Below are 18,414 nucleotides of genomic sequence, written 5' to 3'. Positions count from 1 at the left end.
TTCTTTTTTTTTTTTTTTTGAGACGGAGTCTTGCTCTGTTGCCGGGGCTGGAGTGCAGTGGCCGGATCTCAGCTCACTGCAAGCTCCGCCTCCCGGGTTTACGCCATTCTCCTGCCTCAGCCTCCCAAGTAGCTGGGACTACAGGCGCCCGCCACCTCGCCCGGCTAGCTTTTTGTATTTTTTAGTAGAGACGGAGTTTCACTGTGTTAGCCAGGATGGTCTCGATCTCCTGACCTCGTGATCCGCCCGTTTCGGCCTCCCAAAGTGCTGGGATTACAGGCTTGAGCCACCGCGCCCGGCCAAAAAATTCTTAAGATGTTGATCAATGGATGGAAAAGTCTTAGATTGGAGAAATAACTTTTAGTGATCTATCCCATTGCATGGCAACCACAGTTATTAAGAATGAAGGCCAGACATGGTGGCTTAACGCCTGTAATTGCAGCACTTTGGGAAGCTGAGGCAGGCAGATCACCTGAAGTCAGGAGTTCGAGACCAGCCTGACCAACATGGCGAAACCCCGTCTCTACTGAAAATACAAAATTAGCTGGGTGTGGTGGCACATGCTTGTAATCACAGCTACTTGGGAGGCTGAGGCAGGTGAATCGCTTAAACCCTGGAGGTGGAGGTAGTAGTGAGCCGAGATCATCCATTGCATTCCAGCCTGGGCAACAAAAGCGAAACTCTGTCTCAAAAACAAAAAAAAGAAAAAAAGTGTGTATTTCAAAATTGTTAAGAAAAACAGATTTTTAGTGTTCTCATGACAAAACAAAGTTGGTGAGGTGATGAATATGTTAATTAGCTTTATTGAGTCTTTCTATAGTGTATACACAGATCAAACCATGACATTGTATTCCATAAATATACACAATTATTTGTCAATTAAAAATACGTAAATTACAACCTGGCCAACATGGTGAAACCCCCTTTCTACTAAAAATACAAAAATTAGTCATGGTGGCACACGCCTGTAGTCCCAGCTACTTGGGGGTCTGAGGCTGGAGAATCCTTGAACCTGGGAGGCGGAGGTTGCAGTGAGCCGAGATATGCCACTACACTCCAGCCTGGGTGACATAGTGAGACTCCGTCTCAAAAAAAAAAAAAATTAATTTTAATTAGTTATTTAGGGATGGGTCTTGCTATGTTGTCCAGGTTGGTCTCAAACTCTTGGCCGCAAAGGATCCTTCTGCCTCAGCCTCTTGAGTAGCTGGGATTACAGACATGTACCATGGTGCCTGGCTGGTTTTTTCTTTTAAAAAATTAATTTATTGGCTCACATCTGTAATCTTAGGTACTCAGAAGGCTAAGTCAGGAGGATCACTTGAGCCTGGGAGTTTGGGGCTGCAGTGGGCCATGGCTGACAGAATGAGACCTTCTTTTTAAAAAAAAGAAAAGAAAAAAGATTAAGGGAAATTTTTTTATTCTTAATGAAGTTTTAGGAGGGAATGATGGTAAAATGTGTCTGCTTAATCCGCAGTCTTTATCCACAAGTAAAGTACTTCATCAGAATTTAAACACGTATAAGAATCTCCATTAAAAAAATGTTTCAGCTTTACCCAGGCTTCTTGAGCAATTTTTATGTATCACCTTCTTTATTCTACCTTGGTTTTTGTCCTTTCCCTTATACTAAAATTTCTCCTGCAGATGTCAAGAGAATTCAGTGAACACTTTTAATCCTTATCTAGCTTGACTTCTCAACAACTTTTGACCATTTCCCTCTTTTTAGAAACTTGTTCTAGCTTTGCTGATACCACCTTTGCCTGATTTTCCACCTTATCTCCCTGGTCATTCCTTTTCACTTTCCTTTGCTTAGTCTTCTTTCTTTATCTCACTCTTAAATCCTGGAGTTCCACCCGGGCACACCTGTATTCCCAGCACTTTGGGAGGCTGAGTTGGGCGGATCACCTGAGGTCGGCAGGTGGAGATCAGCCTTAGCAACATGGAGAAACCCCGTCTCTACTAAAAATACGAAATTATGTGGGTAATCCCAGCCACCTGGGAGGCTGAGGCAGGAGAATTGCTTGAACCCAGGAGGCGGAGGTTGCAGTGAGTGGAGATCATGCCATTGTGCTCCAGCCTGGGCAACAAGAGTGAAACTCCTTCTCAAAAAAAGAAAAAAAAAATCCTGGAGTTCCTTGGGATATTGCCCTAGGGTACATTCTCTTCTACCTTTTGCAAATTCTAAGTGATCTTATCATTTTCTATAGCTTTGGTTACTCTTAAGCTGAAAACTGGAATTCACATGATGTCCTCTTTTCAGCATTCTTGAACTGTGTATCCAACGGTATATATCCACTCGGATTTCTAATGGTCATCTCAAATTCAACATGTGAAAGACTAAAGGCATAGTCAGTATAACCTTCCCCTAACCTATCTCCATCTGTGTTTCATATCAGTGATACCATTATCTACCTAGTAACTGATACCGGAACTTTTACCCCCTACAGATAGGTTTTTGACAAATGACAAGTCCTTTCTGTGTCCTGAAGATTGATTCACTTTGCTACATCCTCCCAGTTTTTCAGTCTAAGAAGCTGTCACACTGTATCTGCATTGATTTACCTGTAACAGACTCCTAATGGGTTTCTTCTGCTGTGACCTTCTCCTAGGCATTCTGCACATTGCAGGTAGAAAGATTTTTTTCAAGAATGTGAATCAGATCTTTGTCTTTCAGTGGCTTCATACCAACCTTATGTTAAGTATCATGAATTTAGCTCTTCTGTTCCTTACCCCTACCCCTTTGGTGCCTCTAAGTGTTACTGAAGTTATTTCCATTCCTTGGAATACTGAATTCTCTCTCTTGCCTAGTAACTCTTGCTCATCATTTGTCTCAGCTGAAAAATAATTTCTTCAGAGAAAAAATAATTTCTTCAGAGAGGTGTTTCCTGACCCTTTTGCCAGATATTTCCATTGTACCCTGAATTTGACTTTTTTTTTTTTTTGAGACAGAGTCACCCAAGCTGGAGTGCAGTGGTGTGATCATAGCTCAGTGAAACTTTGACCTCCCATGCTCAAGCCATCCTTCCACCTCACCCTCCTGAGTAGATGGGAACACAGGCATGTACCACCACTTTTGACTAAGTTTTTTTTTTTTGGAGACAGGATCTCCCTGTGTTGCCCAGGCAGGTGATCTTGAACTCCTGGACTCAAGCGATACTCTACCTCTGCCTCCCAAAGTGCTGGGATTACAGGCATAAGCCACCATGCCTGGCTGATATTGGCAGTATACCACAGTAAGAGTTTATTTGAGTTACGTTATTTCATATTAAGAAGTTTGTTTATATATAAGTGATTTTTTCCACTGACAAGGTAAAACACAGTACTCTAAACTAGAGGTTCCTAAACTTTCTCTGTTTACACCCTCCTTAATATATCTTTTACATGTCCCTAAGCTTAATAGTTTAATTTATTAAGTAGTTAGATTCAAACAGCTTGAGAAGTATTTATGGGCCGGGTGCGGTGGCTCATGCCTGTAATTCTAGCAGGCAGATCACGAGGTCAGGAGATCAAGACCATCCTGGCTAACACAGTAAAACCCCGTTTCTACTAAAAATACAAAAAAATTAGCCGGCGTGGTGGCAGGTGCCTGTAGTCCAGCTACTCGAGAGGCTGAGGCAGGAGAATGGTGTGAACCCGGGAGGTGGAGCTTGCAGTGAGCTGAGATCGTGCCACTGCACTCCAGCCTGGGCAACAGAGTGAGACTCTGTCTCGGAAAAAAAAAAAAATGAAGGATTTATGTTCTTACAACCTAATCGACATCTAAGAAATCCACAAATTGAAAGACAAAATCAGATAGATGTAGTGGTTCATGTCTGTAATCTCAGCTGTTTTGGTGGGCGGATCACTTGAGTCTAGGAGCTTAAGACCAATTTGGGCAACACAGACCTTATTTCTACAAAAAACAAACGAATGAATGAATGAATGAATGAATGAATGAATGAATGAATTGCCAGGCCTGGTGGTGTGCGTCTGCTGTAGTCCCAGCTACTCGGGAGGCTGAGGGAGGATTGCTGGAGCCTGAAAGTTGAGGTGAGCTCTGGTTGCATCACTACACTCCAGCCTGGGTGACAGAGTGAGACACTCAAAAAAAAAAAAAGGAAGAGAAAGATAAAATGACATTTTGATTTCATTCTTTTTTTTTTTTTTTTTTTTTTTTTGAGACGGAGTCTTGCTCTGTCGCCGGAGCTGGAGTGCAGTGGCCGGATCTCAGCTCACTGCAAGCTGCGCCTCCTGGGTTCACGCCATTCTCCTGCCTCAGCCTCCCAAGTAGCTGGGACTACAGGCGCCCGCCACCTTGCCCGGCTACTTTTTTGTATTTTTAGTAGAGACGGGGTTTCACCGTGTTAGCCAGGATGGTCTCGATCTTCTGACCTCGTGATCCGCCCGTCCCGGCCTCCCAAAGTGCTGGGATTACAGGCTTGAGCCACCGCGCCCGGCGATTTCATTCTTAAATAACTGCAGTTATTTACTGCATATACTTGTTGGGCACTACAAAACCCAAACCCTGGAATCGTACTGGACATGGCCACCTACATTACCTTTTACCTTTTTAATTACAAAAAAAATTTTTTTTTTTTGGCTGGGCATGGAGGGTCATGCCTATAATCCCAGCACTTTGGGAGGTTGAGGTGGGAAGATCATTTGAGACCAGGAGTTCAAGAGCAGTCTGGGCAACATAACAAGAACCCATCTCGCTACCTTATTTTATGTTTTTATTTTTTAATTTTAAATATTTATTTAGAGACGGAGTCTCACTGTGTGACCCAGGCTGGAGTACAGTGGCATGATCTTGGCTCATTGCAACATCCACCTCCCTGGTTGAAGCGATTCTCCTGTCTCAGGCTCCCGAGAAGCTGGCCATTATTGATGCCCACCACCACACCTGGCTAATTTTTGTATTTTTAGTAAGAGGGTTTCACCATGTTGACCAGGCTGGTCTCAAACTCCTGACCTCAGGTGATCTGCCCTGCTCGACCTTCAAAAGCCCAGCCACCATCTCGCTATTTTAAAAAATAAGTAACATTTGTTTACATCTTTGTTTTCTCCATTCATTTTTTGCTCTAAATTGGTATTTGCACAGTATTTTTTAAAAATCACAGCAACCAACAGATACTCAGCTTTGCAAAGATTATGATATCATCAAAAGGAATATAGTGTGATCTATTTTGAAACTGAACTGTCTTGAACTAGTAGTTTACAGGGTGTTTGACGAGTATAGAATATCACTTTTTCCCTGTAATTTAGAATTTCCTGTGGTGCTTGTGTGAGTTCTCTGCAGAATCTCAGGTTACCTTGGGCACAGTTTAGGAACTGTAATCCTAAACTTTGATAGTTTGGTGTGTATGCTTTTAGACATTTTTCTTCAAAGATTCAAGCATATGCATATATTTTTCCTTTTAACAAAAATGGGCTGGTACATATTGGTCAGCAACTTGATTTTTTTCATTCAACAGTGTATCATATCATGGTAAAGGTGGTGGGTTGAACATATACATTTAATTTTATGCCAGCCTGAAAATTTCATTAAAACAATAGAGGACTTAAAAACTCTCTAGATAACAAAGAACAGGAACAATAAGAAGGACAACAATATTGTGAAAGCTGGAAAGCAGACAAGACTAATGGCAACTAATTCGCCAACTTGAGAAAGCTGTATCCCAAACCAACAGTGGAAAGAGCCTTCAAATAGTCATGTTATGCTACCAAACCCTTTAAAAGTCTCAAGATTAGCTGTGTCATGTACTGTGGAGGTGAAGGTGGGACAAAAAATATGAGGAGTTGTTTGAAAGTCTGTTTCAGAAAAGTATTTCCACACCTGACCTCCCTCTCTTCTCCGCATAGACATAAACAGGGTAACTAGAGACTATCTGGAGTAGAAAATGATTGTTATCTGGACTGAGGGATACCATGCATAGTTAAGGATAAGGTACTATGCCTTATGGTGGAAATCTGTATACCGAAGGCAGAAACCTTTAGCCTTTTTTCCTGACTTAGTTCTCAGAATCTTGCCCCTTTCTGCTGTTTCCCATTCACCAAAAGCAGCCTCTTTCAAGTCTTTGAAGTATTGCTTTGGTATAAACAACATGTCTTTAAATTACCTTTTACATTTTTTTAAATTTATTTTTGAAATGGTGTCTTCCTGTCACCCAGGCCAGAGTACAGTGGCATGATCTCCAGTCACTGCAACCTCCGTCTCCCAGGTTCAAGTGATTCTCCTGCCTCAGCCTCCCGAGTAGCTGAGATTACAGGCACCTGCCACCATGTCTGGCTAATTTTTGTATTTGTAGTAGAGACAAGGTTTCACCGTGTTGGCCAGGCTGGTCTCGAACTCCTGACCTCAAATAATCTGCCCGCCTCAGCCTCCCAAAATGCTGGGAGTACAGGCATGAGCCACCGTGCCCGGCCTAAATTACCTTTTTATAATGTAACTTTTGGTTACTTAGTTTATGCTTTATCTGTTGACTTGAAGATGAAGATTTTCTTTTTCACCTCTGTTCCCCACGTCTGTGTACCTGCATACTTCTTATCTTCCCTCCACGATACCACTGTATCTTCCCACTGTAGGGATACCATAATTTTTTCTAGAACTAATTTTCTTGAATGGGGGCAGTGTTACCATTCCAGGTGAGATAATTCTTCATTGCTGTGTTTATTGCGTATATTTAGCGTCCTTGGACCCCAGCAGTAAATGTCAATACCAACCTGAATGTATTACAGCAACCAAGAATTTCCTACACGTTTCCAAATGTTGGATTGGAGTGGTATGGAGTATCTGGTTGAGAAGCGTTGGGTTAGATCTGTGTTTAGCTTGTTACTGTTATGTATATGGTAGTCATAGTTAAACCGTGTAGTACACCAAGGTTTACAACCACTGTTTTCCCTTTCTTGTACATATTTCTGTTGTCCCTGAAGTTAATTGTCTTTATCTTTTGTTTAGTGTTCTCTGTACCTACTGCTAACTGCAGACTCTCTTCTGGTTGTCTGTATCTCCTATTTGCACTCATACATTTTAGAAATTCTATCGGTATCACATTCTTGGAGCCTTTTGACCGACTTTTGACCGCTCCCTTCTGGACTGGTGGCCCTCTAGACTTGAGGCACATTGTCATTCTGCATCTATTTTTACTGTTATCTTTAGTATTCTCTTTGCCTGACCCTTCTTTTGGATCTCATTTCCTGCATCCTGTGTCTTGACTTACTCCCTTATTTGCCAGAGTACCTCCTCCTGTGACTCCCTAAGAAGGGTGCATGGGAGGTAAATATTTTGATAACTGACATCTCTGTAAACCTTTTTTGTTAGTTGTTATGTTAGTTTCAGTCTGTCATTTTGTGGTACTTTCTGGGAGATTGCTCAAAATTTTAAATGTTTCAGTGTTTCACTTTTAACTTCGAAATCACTTCAAATTTACCAAAAAAATTGCAAAATATTACAGGTTTTCTATATGTTTCACCTAGCTTTGTTCTGATGTTTTGTTTCAGTTTTTTTTTTGTTTGTTTGTTTGAAGACATGGCCTTGCTCTGTTGCCCAGGCTGGAGTGCAGTGGCGTGATCTTGGCTCACTGCAACTTTTGCCTCCTGGGTTCAAGTGATTCTCCTGCCTCAGCCTCCTGAGTAGCTGGGATTACAGGTTCATGTCACCATGCCTGGCTAATTTTTGTGTTTTTGGTAGAGATGGGGTTTCTCTATGTTGGCCAGGCTGGTCTCGAACTCCTGACCTTAGTTGATCCACCCACCCCTGCTTCCCAGAGTGCTGGGATCACAGGCATGAGCCACTGCGCCCGGCCTTGCTTCAGTTTTTAAGGAGACAGAGTCTTACTATGTTGCCCAGGCTGATCTTGAACTCTTGGGTTCAAACAATCCTGCCTCCACTTCCCAAGTAGGTGGGTCTATGCGTGTTCACCACTGTACCTGGCCTCTCCAATGTTATAGAACTACAGCACATTGTCAAAGCCAGGCAGTTAACATTGAGAGAATACTGCTAACTGATCTACACACCTTATTCCAATTTTGTCAGTTGTCACATTTCTTTTTCTGAACTGAGACTCAAGCCAGGATTACACCTTTCTTAATTGTCGTCTCCTTAATCTCAGTGTTTCATTCTAGGACAGTTCAGTCTGTCCTTGTCTTTCAGGACTTTGATTGACGTGATTGAACAGTATTAGCCAGTTATTCTTTTTTTTTTGGAGGCGGAGTTTTGCTCTTGTCCCCCAGGCTGGAGTTCAATGAGGCGATCTCGGCTCACTGCAACCTCCGCCTCCTGGGTTCAAGCAATTCTTCTGCCTCAGCCTCCCAAGTAGCTGGATTACAGGCACCTGCTACCACGCCCGGCTAATTTTTGTATTTTTAGCAGAGACGGGGTTTCACCATGTCGGTCAGGCTGGTCTCGATCTCCTGGCCGCAAGTGATCTGCCCGCCTTGGCCTCCCAAAGTGTTGGGATTACAGTCATGAGCCACCACACCTAGCCCTTTTCCCTTTTTTTTTTTTTTTTTTTTGAGACAGGCCATCACTCTGTTGCCCAGGCTAGAGTGCTGTGGCACAATCTCAGCTCACTACAACCACAAACTCCTGGGTTCAGGTGATCCTCCCACCTCAGCCTCCTGAATAGCTGGGACCACAAGCACACGCCACCACACCCGGCTAATTTTTTTTTTTGTATTTTTTAGTAGAGACGGGGTTTCACCATGTTAGCCAGGATGGTCTCGATCTCCTGACCTCGTGATCCGCCCGTCTCGGCCTCCCAAAGTGCTGGGATTACAGGCTTGAGCCACCGCGCCCGGCCTCCGGCTAATTTTTATATCTTTTGTAGAGATGGGGTTTCATCATGTTGCCCAGAGTGGCCTCAAACTCCTGGGCTCAAGCCATCCACCCACCTCAGCCTCCCAAAGTGCAGGACTACAGGCTGAGCCACGGCTCCCTGCCAGTTGTTTTTAATATTTTCTCTATTATAAACAGTGTTGCAATGAATAGCCTTGTACATGTGTATATTTGTATTATTGTAGGCATGTCTTCAGGGTAAATTCCTTAAAGTGGGGTTGCTGGATTAAAAGGTAAATGCTTTTGTAGTTATTAAATGTTACCAGGTTACCCTCCAAAAAGATTGGATCAATTTGTAGTCCTCCTAACAAAGTGTGGAAAGGCCCCTCTTCCCCACCAAGAGAATGTGTTATAATTTTTGCCAATTGCCTTATAAATGAAGTTGGACATCTTCTTAAGCTTAAGGAACATTTAAAAAGCTTTATTTGTAAATTGTCTCCTTATGTATTTTTCCTATTTTCCATTAGGCTTTTTTTCAGTTATCCCTTAATTTAGGAGTTCTATCTATGTTAGGAATATTAGGCCTTTATGATACATGTTGCAAATATTTTTTTCTAGTTTACCAGTTGTCTTTTCATTTTGTTCATTTATTATTTTTTTAACTTCCAAGCTTTCTGTTGAGTTTTTAATTTCTGCTATTATTTTTAATTTTCAAGACCCCTTTCTTGTTTTTGGCCATTCCTTTTGAAAAAGAATAATACCCTACCCTGTTCTTTTTTTTCAATGGCTATAATGTTTGCTTTTACTTCTTTGAAGATAGTATTTGGTGTTTTTTTTTTTTTTTTGTTGAGGTGGAGTCTTGCTCTGTCGCCGGACTGGAGTGCAGTGGCCGGATCTCAGCTCACTGCAAGCTCCGCCTCCCGGGTTTTACGCCCTTCTCCTGCCTCAGCCTCCCGAGTAGCTGGGACTACAGGCGCCCGCCACCTCGCCCAGCTAGTTTTTTTTGTATTTTTAGTAGAGACGGGGTTTCACCGTGTTAGCCAGGATGGTCTCGATCTCCTGACCTCGTGATCCGCCCGTCTCGGCCTCCCAAAGTGCTGGGATTACAGGCTTGAGCCACCGTGCCCGGCCGGTTTTTTTTTTTTTTTTTGGAGACAGAATCTTGCTCTGTCACCCAGGCTGCAGGCTGGAGTACAGTGGCTCAATCTCAGTTCACTGCAGCCTTTACCTCCCAGGTTCAAGCAATTCTTGTGTCTCAGCCTCCCGAGTTGCTAGGATTACAAGCACGTGCCACCACACCTGGCTAATTTTTTTTTGTAGTTTTAGTAGGGTCGGGGTTTCACCCTGTTGGCCAGGTTGGTCTTAAGCTCCTGACCTCAAGCGATCCGCCTGTCTTGGCCTCCCAAAGTGCTGGGATTATAGGTATGAGCCACCACACTTGGCCCCCCTTTTTTTTTTAGTTGTGGTAAAATATACGTAACATAAAATTTACTGTTTTAACCATTTTTAGGTGTACAGTTCATTGGCATTAAAGTACATTTGCATTGCTGTGCAACCATCACCACCATCCATCTCCAGAACCTTTTTTTTTTTTTTTTTTTTTTTTTTTAAGACGGAGTCTCGCTCTGTCCCCCAGGCTGGAGTGCAGTGGCCAGATCTCAGCTCACTGCAAGCTCCGCCTGCCGGGTTCCCACCATTCTCTTGCCTCAGCCTCCCGAGTAGATGGGACTACAGGCGCCCGCCACCTCGCCCTGCTAGTTTTTTTGTATTTTTAGTAGAGACGGGGTTTCACCGTGTTAGCCAGGATGGTCTCGATCTCCTGACCTCGTGATCTGCCCGTCTCGGCCTCCCAAAGTGCTGGGATTACAGGGTTGAGCCACCGCGCCCGGCCTCTCCAGACCTTTTTATCTTCCCAAACTGAGATTCTGTGCCCATTAAGCAATAGCTCCCTTTTTTCCCCTCCCTGTTAGTTTATAAAAGTTAACTAATCTATATATAGGTTTTACTTTTATCTGTTTGTTTTGGTCTGTTTTTATCCCTAGAAGTCTGGTGATTCTTGGTCATCCTTTATTTTTTTGTTTTTTATTTTTTTGAGATGGAGTCTCGCTCTGTCGCCCAGGCTAGAGTGCAGTGGTACAATCTCAGCTCACCACAACCTCTGCCTCCCAGGTTCAAGCGATTCCTGTGCCTCAGCCTCCCAAGTAGCTGGGATTATAGGCATGTACCACCATGCCCAGCTAATTTTTGTATTTTTAATAGAGATGGGGTTTTGCCATGTTGGCCAGGCTGGTCTCGAACTCCTGACCTCAAGTGATCTGCCTACCTTGGCCTCCCAAAGTGTTGGGATTACAGGCGGGAGCCACCTCGCCCAGCCCATCTAGTTGTTTTTAAGAATGACCACTAAGAAACTGCTTGAGAACTCTTAACACATGGTGGGACATGTCAACTTTGGGGTACACTGTGGGCTATGCTGAGCCATTTTGTGGGGGTAATGTCTTTATGGATTTGTGTGTGTGTTTGTGGACTAGTTACAGTCTCCAGAAAAGAATCTTCAGTCTGCTTGTATGGATAAGACAGACTGCTAGCTTTCTGGGAGATGAGTGGCAAAGTGTGTTTGGAGTCTCATATGCAGTATGTAATTCCATCTTCAAACTATTCCTGGAGTCCCTCTGTCTGCAGACTTTCCATTTTACTCTTTCTTTTTTTTTTTTTCTTTTGAGATAGTCTTGCTCTGTTGCCCAGGCTGGAGTGCAGTGGTGCAATCTCGGCTCACTGCAACCTCTGCCTCCCGGGTTCAGGCCATTCTCCTGCTTCAGCCTCCAGAGCAGCTTGGACTATGGGCACTCGCCACCATTCCCGGCTAATCTTTTTTTTTTTTTTGTATTTTTAGTAGAGACGGAGTTTCACCATGTTAGGCAGGATGGTCTCGATCTCCTGACCTCATGATCCGCCCACCTTGGCCTCCCAAAGTGCTGGGATTACAGGCGTGAGCCACTGTGCCTGGCCTTCCATTTTACTCTTTCTAAAGGATAAACTTCCAGTCTTGGGTAGGGGAGGGTCACTTGACTGCCATGTGGAATTAAGTAGGGATCTGAAGTCTAATTGCTTCTTAAACTTGAGGCCACCCTGTAGAGTAATTGTTCAGACTTGTTTTGTTGAGACAGCCCCAGATATCACCATCTGTAGATTTTTTCTCCCTGAATGATCTGTTTTCCCCCAGGGACTGGTCGCCTTCTTGTGGGTATAGAGCTTCTTGCCAGTCTTATGGAAGCTGAGTAGGGAAGGGCCTGGAGGGGAATTCACGGTGTAAATTCATTTATCCTCCTGGCTCTGTGCTCAGCTGTACATGACATACCGGACTATCCTGGGTCATCCTCCACAAAAAGTGAAACTTTCATTATCTGCCAGGGTATGAGATGATATCCAGGAGTTTCACTGCTTCTTATTCAGACTTTGAGCCAGCCCTTTTCAGCACCACCCATACTCCTGACTTTCATAGGTATATGTTGCCTCCGCTTCTGAGCCTTTCTGCTTTCTGAGGTCCTGTAGCTTCTTTTTTTTTTTTCAGACAGAGTTTCACTCTTGTCTCCCAGACTGGAGTGCAGTGGCGCAATCTTAGCTCACTGCAACCTCCACCTCCCAGGTTCAAGCAATTCTCCTACCTCAGCCTCCCAACTAGCTGAGATTACAGGCACCCATCATCATGGCTGGCTAATGATTTTTGTATTTTTAGTAGAGACAGGGTTTCACCATGTTGGCCAGGCTGGTCTCAAACTCCTGACTTCAGGTGATCCATCTGCCTCAGCCTCCCAAAGTGCTGGGATTACAGGCATGGGCCACCGCGCCTGGCCCTGTGTTCTCATTTGTGAAATGAAGGACAGGGAAGGGAGAGGAGACCAAATGCCACTTAAGACTGATTCCATATTGACTTAATTATAATTTGCTCATAGCAGAATAATTTGTTTCGTACAGCAAATTTTTAAAAGAAAGAGCAGGTACGCTCTGTATAGTCATGTGCCAGTAGATATTTTAGTAAATACATGTGATGTCAGCATCTCAAGAGGGAGGCCAAGCTCCTTTGTTACCAGTCAAAGACTCTCTGGGTAGCCATGCAAGGACAGGACTTTATCAAATGTTCTCACCCAGTGATGATTCTGGATCTCAAGTGAGTATAAGAAAAAAGAACCAACACAAGCATACACACATATACTGCAGAAACACACTAGAGACAGTAGATGGAAGTGAATGACAGTTAAAACCAAATGATAACTTCCCCTCAGGATTTAATAAGATCTAATATTAGTGAAGGCTCTTTAGTCTAGAAAGAAAGGCCCCAGCCACTGCAGGTGGAGTAGAAGAAACACTAGACTGAATCAGAAGCCAGTATTCTAATTTCAGCTTGCTAACAGTTTGCTCAGAAGTGCTGTATTATCTTTCTGTGTGTAAGTTTTCTCTGGGGAAAAAAATGGAGGACTGAACACATGTTTACCTCAGTTCCCTCTCCACATCACACTGAGGTTACAGAAATCACATTTTTAAAATTTGTTTTTTGATACTGAGTTTCCCTCTTGTTGCCCAGGCTGGAGTGCAGTGGCACGATCTCAGCTCAGTGCAACCTCCGCCTCCCGGGTTCAAGCAGTTCTCCTGCCTCAGCCTACCCAGTAGCTGGGATTATAGGAGTGAGGATTACAGGGCTCAAGCAATCCTCCCACCTCGGCTTCCCAGAGTGCTGGGATTGCAGGTGTGAACCACTGTGCCTGGTCTAAAATGATTCTTAAGTTTATTTTTCTTAGAGGCAGGTGTACAGCAAATGGCTTCTTGTTAAAGTACTCGTGTCCTCCCTCCTCTCAGTTTTCATTGTGATGAAAATCTTGGTCAGGTAAGATTTCATTGTGTCTCATAGTCTAAATTGTACTCTTTTTTTTTTTTTTTTTCAATTTTCTGTGAATATGTCTTCATGACCTTATGTTTAGATAGAAATATAACTTCCTTTTCTTCTTTACAGCTGCATCCAGATCTCATTATGCATCAGGAAAATGAAAAAACAGAGGAAAATTCTATGGAGGAAAGGAATCCACTTGGCCTTTTCTGAGAAATGGAATACTGGGTTTGGAGGCTTTAAGAAGTTTTATTTTCACCAACACTTGTGCATTCTGAAAGCTAAGCTGGGAAGGCCAATTACTAGGAATAGACAGTTGAGACATTTCCAGGGTGGAAAGAAAGCCCTTCAGATCCAGAAAACGTGGGTCAAGGATGAACCCCCTTGTGCTAAGACCAAGTTCGGTGTGCCTACTCCACATGCTAGCACTCTGTCCTCTCCAGTGAAAAGAAAGGACACTAAACACTTCATTTCCTCCTCAAGGACTCTCCTGAGACTCGAAGCAGAGAAGTTGTTGTCATCAGCAAAGAATTCTGACCATGAATACTGCAGAGAGAAAAATCTCTTGAAGACAGTTACTGACTTTCCATCCAATAGTGCTTTAGGTCAGGCCAGTGGTCACAGACCTAGGACAGACCCACAGGCTTCTGACTTTCCCATGAAGTTCAATGGGGAGAGCCAAAGTCCAGGGGAGAGTGGCGCGATTGTGGTCACCTTGAGCAACCACAAGAGAAAGGGCTTTTGTTACGGCTGCTGCCAAGGGCCGGAGCACCACAGGAATGGGAGACCCTTGACTCCAAAGCAGTTCCAACTTAACCAACATAGAAGAATCAAATTATCTCCTCTTATGATGTATGAGAAATTATCCATGATTAGATTTCGGTACAGGATTCTCAGATCCCAGCACTTCAGAACCAAAAGCAAAGTTTGCAAGCTAAGAAAAGCCCAGCGAAGCTGGGTACAGAAGGTCACTGGGGACCATCAAGAGACCCTTAGGGAGAACGGTGAGGGTGGCAGTGGCAGCCCATTTCCTTCCCCAGAACCTAAAGACCCTTCTTGTCGGCATCAGCCGTACTTTCCAGATATGGACAGCAGTGCTGTGGTGAAGGGGACGAACTCTCATGTGCCTGATGGCCACACTAAAGGAAGCCCTTTCTTGGGCAAAGAGCTTAGTTTAGACGAAGCATTCCCTGACCAACAGAATGGCAGTGCCACCCACGCCTGGGACCAGTCATCCTGTGCTTCTCCTAAGTGGGAGTGTACAGAGCCGATTCATGACATCCCCTTACCAGAACATCATTCTAATACCATGTTCATTTCAGAAACTGAAAAAGAAATTACGACTCTGGGTCAGGAAAATCGGACAAGTTCTGTTAGTGATGACGGAGTAAAACTATCAGTGTCTGGAGCAGAGACATCTGTGAGTAGTGTAGATGAGCCTGTGTCCCAAAAGGCTCTTCACAATGAGAACTCATACCAGATGGAGGAGGATGGATCTCTCAAGCAGAACATTCTTAGTTCTGAGTTGCTGGACCACCCTTACTGTAAAAGTCCTCTGGAGGCTCCCCTGGTGTGCAGTGGACTCAAACTAGAAAATCAAGTAGGAGGTGGAAAGGACAGTCAGAAAGCCTCTCCAGTGGATGACCAACAGCTGTCGGTCTGTCTGTCTGGTATGCACTTTTCCTTTATTCGTCCCCAAACTCCAAGCTCACACTTGCTGTCCATTATCCTTGCTAATAAGAGTCCTACTTTTTTCTCCCACATACGGATTTTTCTTTAAACCAGTTAGTCTTCTTGAAGCCTTTTATATTGCTGCATTGTGTAGATGTTCCATAATTTAATCCTCATGGACACTTGCATTGATTCCATTTTTTTCATAATCTTATAGTGCGATGAAATTATTTCTTTACATTTATACATTTGTTTCTGTAAGCTAAATTCTCATTATTAGAATTGATGCTGAAGTAATATTCACACTTAAAATTTTAAGAGAATTGAGTTAACCTCCAAAAAGTTGAACTGGTTTACACTTGTTAAGCTTTGCCAGTCTGACAGATCACAGAGTTTTGTTTTGATTTGCATTTTTGAGTTTTAAGTTTGAACATCTTTTTCTGTGTTTATTGGCCACTTTTTTGTGTGTGCATGGTTTTCCTTTGCCCATTTTCCTTTTTTTGAGATGGAGTCTTACTCTGTCGCCCAGGCTGGAGTGCAGCGGTGCGATCTCGGCTCACCACAACCTCTGCCTCCCAGGTTCAAGTGATTCTCCTGTCTCAGCCCCCCGAGTAGCTGGGATTACAGGTGCCCACCACCATGCCTTGCTAATTTTTGTATTTTTAGTAAAGATGGGGTTTCACCATGTTGGCCAGGCTGGTCTCGAACTCCTGATCTCAGGTGATCCACCCACGCTGGCCTCCCAAAGTGCTGGGATTACAGGCGTGAGAAACTGTGCCCTGCCCCTTTGCCTATTTTTCAATTGGATTATTTCTGTTTTGTTGTTTTTTTTTTTTTAGTATAGGAGACGCTCTGTGTACCAGGCACTGTGCTGGTTCCTAAGAATGCAGCAGTGAACAGAATATATGACCTTTAGGGACCTTGCTCTCATTCTAGTCATAAAAACGTTAAATTAATTACTGATTATAAATGTCGTAAGAATGGTTCCTCATGAAAGGTAAAAGCCTTCAGTACCCCAAAATTGTTTGATATTTTTGCTTAATAGAAGTTTTCAGTTCTTACAGAGTAAAACTTATCTCTCTTTTTTTATATTTTATTTTTTGGAGATGGAGTCTTGCTCTATCACCCAGGCTGGAGTGCAGTGACGCGATCTCGGCTCACTGCAACCTCTGCCTCCTGGTTCAAGCAATTCTCCTGCCTCAGCCTCCCAAGTAGCTGGGACTACAGGCACATGTTGCCATGCTGGGCTAATTTTTTGTATTTTAGTAGAGACAGAGTTTCACCATTTTGCCCAGGCTGGTCTCGAACTCCTGAGCTGAGGCAATCCGCCTGCCTCATCCAGTCTGCCCAAAGTGCTAGGATTACAGGCGTGAGCCACCGCGCCCGGTCTAAAACTTACCTGTTTTTGACTTTTGAGCCTTCTAGTTTTTATGTCATGCTTTAAGAAGCCTTCTTTTGTCAAAAATCTGTCCCATAAGGTAAATTGTTATAAACATTGTTTTGGAAGACAATATGATAGTATAAATTATGGCCTATTCAGGCAATATTTTGCTATGCAGCTGTTTAAGAATATAGATCTATATTTTAATACTGAAAGATGTCTATATAAAGTGAAAACAGGCCAGGCGCAGTGGCTCATACCTGTAATCCCAGCACTTTGGGAGGCTGAGGCGGGCAGATCACGAGGTCAGGAGATCGAGACCAGGCTGGTCGACATGGTGAAACCCTGTCTCTACTAAAAATACAAAAATTTGCCGGGTGTGGTGGTACGTGTCTGTGATCCCAGCTACTTGGGAGGCTGAGGCAGGAGAATGGCATAAACCCGGGAGGCAGAGCTTGCGGTGAGCTGACATCCGGCCACTGCACTCCAGCCCGGGCGACAGAGCGAGACTCCGTCTCAAAAAAAAAAAAGTGACATATGTAGGATGAGTATGTGTATGTATGTGTGCATATGCATTTGTATAGGACACCTGGACATTATTACAGTTGGCTTTGGGGAGCTAGTTAGGAGGTTTATTTCTTGGTGGTTTAAACAGTTCTGAGCACTTTCTCTTTCCAACCATTAAATATAATAAATTCTTCCGGCTGGGCACAGTGGCTCATGCCTGTAATCCCGACACTTTGGGAGGACGAGGCAGGAGAATCACGAGGTCAGGAGATCGAGACCATCCTGGCTAACAAGGTGAAACCCCGTCTTTACTAAAAATACAAAAAATTAGCTGGGGGTGGTGGCGGGCGCCTGTAGGCCCAGCTACTGGGGAGGCTGAGGCAGGAGAATGGCGTGAACCCGGGAGGCGGAGCTCACCTTGAGCCATGATTGCACCACTGCACTCCAGCCCCCCGAGTAGCTGGGATTCCAGGCGCCCACCACCACACCCGGCTAATTTTGTATTTTTAGTAGAGATGGGCGACAGAGCGAGACTCTGCCTCAAATAAATAAATAAATAAATACATACATAAATTCTTCCTCACAAAAAGACACAAAGTACAGAGTCCTAGCAAACTAAAAAACAAACAAACAAAACTCTTCTCTATACCGTCCTAGAATAAAGTCAGATTTCCCTACTGAGGTTAGCTGACCCATGATACTTAAACGTTAAAAAAATTAGCATTTACCCACAAATGCCAATTAACCTTTATAGATGTAACACTTTCAAATACAATTGATAAATTGAATATGCACGACCTGAGAAAGTAGGAATTCTTACAGAATTCACATTTAGTGACAATATAATTCGCTATTTTAATAAGCTAAAGGAAAAAAATGATGGTATCTCAGCAAGTGCTGAAAAGCCTGTTAGTAAAATTGTTTCCCTTTGTGTTTAATCTCTTAGAAAATTAGTAATAGGCCGGGTGCGGTGGCTCAAGCCTGTAATCCCAGCACTTTGGGAGGCCGAGACGGGTGGATCACGAGGTCAGGAGAGCGAGACCATCCTGGCTAACACGGTGAAACCCCGTCTCTACTAAAAAATACAAAAAACTAGCCGGGCGAGGTGGCGGGCGCCTGTAGTCCCAGCTACTCTGGAGGCTGAGGCAGGAGAATGGCGTAAACCCGGGAGGCGGAGCTTGCAGTGAGCTGAGATCCAGCCACTGCACTCCAGCCTGGGGGACA

General features: G+C 43.7%; 1 protein-coding gene across 4 annotated transcripts in view; it reads left to right on the top strand.

The window, feature by feature from the left end:
- The window catches only part of SENP5 (SUMO specific peptidase 5), a 79,674-nt gene that overhangs the window by 7,055 nt on the left and 54,205 nt on the right, over positions 1-18,414 (top strand). For all 4 annotated transcript variants that reach the window (XM_023214805.1, XM_023214806.1, XM_023214804.1 and 1 more), the window contains exon 2: positions 13,758-15,301. In XM_023214805.1, coding sequence (XP_023070573.1) covers positions 13,789-15,301 — 1,513 coding nt within the window. In that variant the 5' untranslated portion in view covers positions 13,758-13,788. The remainder of the gene's footprint in view (positions 1-13,757; positions 15,302-18,414) is intronic.

This window comes from Piliocolobus tephrosceles, chromosome 2 (assembly GCF_002776525.5).
Source record: "Piliocolobus tephrosceles isolate RC106 chromosome 2, ASM277652v3, whole genome shotgun sequence".
In the NCBI taxonomy this organism is placed as follows: Eukaryota; Metazoa; Chordata; class Mammalia; order Primates; family Cercopithecidae; genus Piliocolobus; species Piliocolobus tephrosceles.
The sequence above is the reverse complement of the archived record's forward strand: the minus strand, read 5'-3'. Positions and strand labels throughout refer to the sequence as shown.